Source organism: Oppia nitens, unplaced genomic scaffold (assembly GCF_028296485.1).
Source record: "Oppia nitens isolate AA-2021 unplaced genomic scaffold, nextdenovo-longstitch-racon4-pilon3 scaffold2_pilon_pilon_pilon, whole genome shotgun sequence".
Classification (NCBI taxonomy): domain Eukaryota; kingdom Metazoa; phylum Arthropoda; class Arachnida; order Sarcoptiformes; family Oppiidae; genus Oppia; species Oppia nitens.
The window spans coordinates 3,038,380-3,045,525 of NW_026533210.1; the positions used below are offsets into that span (position 1 = coordinate 3,038,380).

Genomic DNA, 7,146 nt, shown 5'->3' on the forward strand with positions numbered 1-7,146 from the left:
TAATTTTTTTTTTAAATTGATCCTAAAAGCTACAGTAAACTCATGTAATATACAAATAAATTTTATTTTTGAGATCCGGGTCTCTCAGTTTGATATCTTTACCAACAAAATTAATAAAATATTTAAGCACTTTATATATAGTCTACTGTATAGGGTTTATAATGTACTAAAATCAGTACTTTTACTGCAATGCAATGCAATTCAGTCAAACATTAAACACTAGAATCTCATTATATTAACAGTAGTTTATATTATATTATATTAATAATTAATTATTTATTTGTTATAATATTTTATTTTTCTTTTGAAAAATGTTTAGTCGAGAGGACATACCTAAAGCCAATGGATTGGAGCGCATGGAACGCAACGGGCGAGTGGCCACTGGCGGCGGCGGCAATGGCCAACAGTGAGTCGGACGCGGGTAGTAACCAATTGGTGGACGTACCGCCCGTGTACTACTCGCACGCAATGGGCCAACCGGCTCAGTGTCCTTACTCTCACGGCTGTGCGCCGTACGCCGTGTCGCCGAACCCGGTCTCGTGGAACGGTGTCCTCAAACTGGTTCTCTATTCACTCGTATCAACGTTGGGCTCAATGGGCGGCATATTTGTGATATCGGCCATCACTGTTATCGACACATTTCAGGTGCGCGGCAACAGCTATCTCGTTTGTCTGGCCTTTGGCCACCTGTTGGTCACAATACTGGTGGTGCCGGCATCGGCCGTCGCCATAATGGCCGGCGTTCCCGACGACGTCAATATCTGTCATTTCCAGTGGTTAACAACACTGGCCTGTCTTATAGTGTCCGTCCTGTCCTTTATGTTCATGTCTATCGACAATTACTACGGTTTCGGTTCACTGGTCACCTATGATCTCTGTTGTACTAAATGTCGTATAGTTTTCATTATATTAATAATCTGGTTTCTGGCCATTGTATTCCCCGTTGTCCAACACGTCTACAATTTTGGTCCCAATTTTTGTGATTCACCGGAAAAACGGTCACTAAAAGTATTTCTAGACTTTCATCCGTATGTTTTGGGTATGAATTCAATTGTAATCACATATCATATATGTTTCACTAAATTATTTTATAAATAATCATATTTTCAATTAAGTTTATAATTTAATAATTCAATTCAATAAGTTTTTTTTTAAAAGTTATTATTAGATCGTATTATTAGTTTAGTTAATTAATTAGTTAATAGTTAACTATCCAATTGGATAGACTAGATAATTGCATAAATCAATTAATTTATAATCAAATTATTATCAACTATTACTTTAATATAACTGAAAGCATGTCATTGATATGTAAAATATTATGTATTAAAAAGGCCTCTAAATAGTTATATCCATATCCTGTATAGGCCTATAATATTTCAATTTAGTTGATGACTAAAAAAACAGGCTATGATTAGGGCATCAATGGGTGCACAACTATGATTCATAGGACATCAGCTTTGATTGTATAATTTATAGGACTGTTATACTCAAAGAAAAAGTCTGCTTAAAAATTGTGTGTATGTCTCCTCCCACTTATCACGCAAACAGTGTAGTAATAGCTACAGTACAGCAGTAACTGTTACTACACTGTTTGCGTGATAAGTGGGAGGAGACATACACACAACTGCAAAATTGACAGGACCTCTGGTTATACTGTTTGAAAGTTTCAAATTGAAACACTGTTTTTTAGGCGCCAAATAAACACACTTTATTGTACAGTTAGTATTGAGAAAAAAATGTATATGTACTGTAGTTACGGTTATCGGGTCAGGTCATCCTATTGTAGTGAAAATATGCAACTTTAAATTTTTATAACAGTTTATTATTATATTACAATAATTATGATATATATTAGTATTTTTTACATTTTTTCTATAATACAGATTTACATTAAACATTTTGATGATGATTTTTGCTCAAGTTTATAGTAATTTATAAAAATTACAATTTATCAGTAAATAAATTAGAAAAACATGTAAATTTTAAATTGGATTCAATTTATAAAAAAACAAAAATAAGTTTTTTTTATTAAATCAGTTTTAACGGCTAAGTCTAGAATTGTTAGACTAAATCCTAAACAAAATGTTTTATAAATAATTTTTTATAATAAGTTTTCTGAAACTTTTAGTTATAAAAATTTATAAATTAAGTATAAAAACCAATTACATTTTTTAAAAAATCAGTAACTATTATAATAGATTGTTGGAAAAGTTATATTTAGTTCATATATTTGTAACTCTTGTAAAATATAACAATAAATTTATTTAAAATCTACTTTTAAAGATTATTATCTAAAATATTTTTCATGTTTTTTGTTGTATAAATATATAACATAATGCCGAAGACAATTCTATTTTATTTATTTAGTTTTTATTTTAAAAAATATATTTTTCTAACAGAATTTGAAATCATAATTTTAAAAATAAATAAATAAAAACATTTACTGATTACCACAATAATCAGTGATATATATTCCGATTCAAGGAGTTTGTTAATATTATAATTTGTTACATACATTACATATTGCAGTGATTATCATACAAATTCTCATAAGATTTATATATATATATTATATGTAATTTATAAACATATATACAGAATATATAATAGTTAGTCTTATATGTACTGTATATATATAGTAGCAGAGATTTATTTGTTATTTTTATAATATATTTGTGAGCGCTTTACTTCAAAGAGAGAATTATTAGTATATTTTTTTTGGTAAAAAAATAAAATAATAACATTAGTATTATTAGTATTATTTTATTTGCAGTGTTATTAATATTATACTGATATCTAACTTTAAAAAAATAAATATAATTAAATTTTTATATTACTAGCAAACAAAGTCGCATAAAATTGTAAATAAAAATTTCGATTTATTTTATATTTTAAAGTTAATCAAAGTTTATATCTTTTCAAAAAAATCAAATATCATTAAAACATTATGATATTTGTCTTACACACCAACACAACACAACATTAACAACAACAACGAAAAATTTTACCAAATTTTATAGCATTCACAGCATTCCTCTTAAATGAATTGAATACTTCTTACTATAATATAATAATATACAGTACAGTGTGTATTAGTAAATGAAATCAAGTTTAAAAATTTAATTAAATGTCAATTAAAAAACAACAACAATATGTGACTAAATTTTTATTTAATTATAGAAAATTTTCATATAATTAACTTCTTTTTTTAAAAAACATTTTTATTTAAAATAAATATTATAGAATATTAGTAGAGTCTATCAATTTATCAAGTTAATTTAACGCTTCATAGATCAATATTAAAAATTTGTTTATGCAGTAGTAGTAGTAGCAGTGGTAGTGGTAGTAGTAATACCTTATTTAATTATTATTTGAAAAATAATTAACTGTAAATATTATATAGTTTGCAATTTTATAATAATTTTGTTAATTTACTAAAACTTTTTAATTAATGATTATGATGATTGATTGATTGATTATGTTAATATTAAAATTATTATTATTTTAATTATATAATTAAAACTATAGGCGCCATCATATTGTTTACACTGATAACCATTTGGTATTTTACGCGATCATTATTTGAATACAAGAAATATAAAATGCAAATCGAGTCCAGCGGTGATCCCACTGCTGCCTATATACTCACCGATGGATATCTATTGCAATCCAATTGTATTGTCTATTTGATATCATTGGCGATGTGGATGCCATTCGTATGTATTATTATATTATTAATATTATAGAAAAAATAGTTATTATAGACCTGTACTCCATTTTTTAATAAGTTTAAAATTGTAGTCATTTTTTTCTTTCTCTATATTATCTCAAATTATTAGCTAAAGTTTCGTAGAAAATTGAAGTAATTTGAAACTGTGTTTTCGACATTTTTATTGTTAACGAGTAAGTTAGTGTGTGTATGTGTGTATGTGTGTATGTGTGTATGTGTGTATGTGTGTATGTGTGTATGTGTGTATGTGTGTATGTGTGTATGTGTGTATGTGTGTATGTGTGTATGTGTGTATGTGTGTATGTGTGTATGTGTGTATGTGTGTATGTGTGTATGTGTGTATGTGTGTATGTGTGTATGTGTGTATGTGTGTATGTGTGTATGTGTGTATGTGTGTATGTGTGTATGTGTGTATGTGTGTATGTGTGTGTGTGTGTGTGTGTGTGTATGTGTGTATGTGTGTATGTGTGTATGTGTGTATGTGTGTATGTGTGTATGTGTGTATGTGTGTATGTGTGTATGTGTGTATGTGTGTATGTGTGTATGTGTGTATGTATGTGTGTGTGTATGTATGTGTGTATGTGTGTATGTGTGTATGTGTGTATGTGTGTATGTGTGTATGTGTGTATGTGTGTATGTGTGTATGTGTGTATGTGTGTATGTGTGTATGTGTGTATGTGTGTATGTGTGTATGTGTGTATGTGTGTATGTGTGTATGTGTGTATGTAAAATGAAAAAACTATTTTTTGAAAAAAAATAATTATTTAAGAAATTCTTGATGAAAAAATCGATATATAATTGTTATTATTAGCAAATATTATAAGCGATAATGATATTAAGGTATTTATTAAAATATTTTATATAATTTGTTGTTTACTTGATATCAACAAAATTGGTTTCAAATTTCAAATATCAATATATATAGTAATTTTGTGATACTTTTATGAGCATTAATTTTTAAGTGAAATATTAAACCATAATATAAGCATATATTATAATTAGAAAATATTTTGTTTTAGATTAAATATTGAAAATTTTCAGAACAATAATTTGCATTTAATAAATATCGCAATAAAATTACTAACAAGATTTATTTATATCATTACTATTATTATTGATATTAATTTATTTTTTAAATATAATTGTCAATATCTGAACAAAATGTTTTTTACTTTTTACAATAAAATTTAATTGACGATCAAGTTTGACAAAATAATTAAATAAATTTATACAGTAGGAGATGATAGAGAGCAAAGAGAAAGAAAGAGAGAGAGAGAGAGAGAGAGAGAGAGAGAGAGAAGAGAGAGAGAGAGAGAGAGAGAGAGAGAGAGAGAGAGAGAGACTTTTATTTAAGACTTTGTAATACAAAAGTGATTGAATTTTTAACCACATGTTTGATTGAATGACACATTTATCGATATATAGTCTAACACTTATTGTCTTTTATTGCACATTATTATAGTTCAACTCAAATAAATAATTGATTTATAAAAAAATAGTTAAACTGTCAATTTTTTCAACATAAAAGTTTTAAATTACTATTTGGTATGTTTTTAGAAAAAATATTTAAAATATACAGATTATTTTAGCTTTGTATAGTGATTTTTAAATTTATCATTTATTTTACTTAAAACATTATCTAATATTAACTGCTAAAAAAATATTGATCTCAATAAAGATATTTATTTATAAACTATGATTTATAAAAAAAACTATTAAATTTTATATAATATTTTGTTTGATATATCATAATTCAGTAGATTAGGATTATCTTTATATTTATTGAAATTGCATTATTGCATAAATATTTTCGGAAAATACACTATTACTGTATAATGTTATTATTATTATTATTATATTATACTAAATAATATTGAATATAAAAATTTATGTCTGAAAATAATGCTATTATTATACCGGTATATATTATATTAGATGTTTATTATTTTTTTAAAAAGCCTACAAAACTACCAGTCCATCGATGAACTTTGACATTTAGGATTTTATTTTTGTTTTGACTCTATTTATAGCAACAAAATTCAATCAATTCGGCTTATGATTGGGTTTCAAATTAAACAAATAGGTCGACACAAATAAGTCCTTAATTTGCACTTATGTTGTGTACATACATACATACTGTATATACTGTGTATGAATAAAATACACATGAAATAGCATTTAGTGAAATAACATGAAGTGAACCATTTGTCAAATATTTGACACTTGATTTATAGTTAAGCTAAAGATAGCCAACAAATGATGGGTTATCTTAACATTACTATTAAACGATAATTATTTTTTAAAAGTACTAATATTTGTTAAGTTTATCTTTGATTAGTTAATAAATTTAAATAACATGTATAGAATATCATATATATATATATACTGTATATATTGTATAGTAATAATTTAATTAAAGTTTTTTTAAAGTTTTTTTTGTAAGACTATATATTAATAGATAATTAATTGAACGCACAGGTAGTGGCAATGATAATAGATCCGATCAATCGGGTGCCACAGGATTATTTGGACACAATGTGGTGGATAGCACTGTCCAATTCGTGTACATTTTCCTATTTATACGCCGCCACCAATCGTGACTTTCGGGAGGCGTTCAACAAACTGTTTTACTACTGTTGCTGCAAATCTCACGTGACGTTTGCCCGCAAAGGAGCGGCAATGAGACGGGGTTTGGCCGCCGACTCGATCGGACTGCGCGTACATATTATTCCCGGACTCAATATATACGCTCAACGAAAGGACGCCACGTGTACGACCAGCTATCGGACCGGTTGCACAGGTATTGGCAGCACTGGCCCCAGTGCCGGCTCGTCCTATCACAGCGGAGGGTTCGGCGGCTTCGTTGGCGGCGGACCTTTCGCTAAGGCTTTTACAGCAAAATCTTGTGAATTATAAAACACAATAACACATAAAGTTTTTTATTGTTAATTATAAAAAAGGCTAAATTGAGTTTTTACACTTAAAAAAATTTAATCTAAAATTAGTTTTAAAAATTATATAAAATTATTTGTATATATATACAGTATATAAATATACATTATCTTTACCGGTAAATATTTTAGTTATCGTGTAATTAAGGTTTTTTTAAAAAAAAAATCAGATATCTGTGTAAATATACCAGTAATTATTGATGTGTTAAATATTGTTTTTTTTTCTAATTAATTCGACAAAAGTGCCAAATATTTATTTTTGAAATACTATATAATCAGATTAGTAATTATATTAAATAGTAAAAAAAATAATGTCAGTAACTAAATGCCATAACTAAAATGTATGTGTAAATTAAAGTATTAAATATTATTTGTAAATTATTATATTTTCTATTTTTAAAAATTCAATTAATTAGTGTAAAACTTAACTAAACTAAATTGTACTAAAAGTATACATTATAT

At 26.7% G+C, this 7,146-nt stretch overlaps 1 protein-coding gene across 1 annotated transcript; it reads left to right on the top strand.

Moving 5' to 3' along the window:
• The first annotated feature begins 335 nt into the window (after positions 1–335).
• On the top strand, positions 336–6,649 carry LOC128955606 (beta-2 adrenergic receptor-like). Its single transcript, XM_054301279.1, has 3 exons — positions 336–1,039; positions 3,532–3,719; positions 6,212–6,649. The coding sequence occupies exons 1-3, from the start codon at positions 343–345 to the stop codon at positions 6,647–6,649; spliced, it is 1,323 nt and encodes a 440-aa protein (XP_054157254.1). The 5' UTR covers positions 336–342.
• Positions 6,650–7,146: the final 497 nt, after the last annotated feature.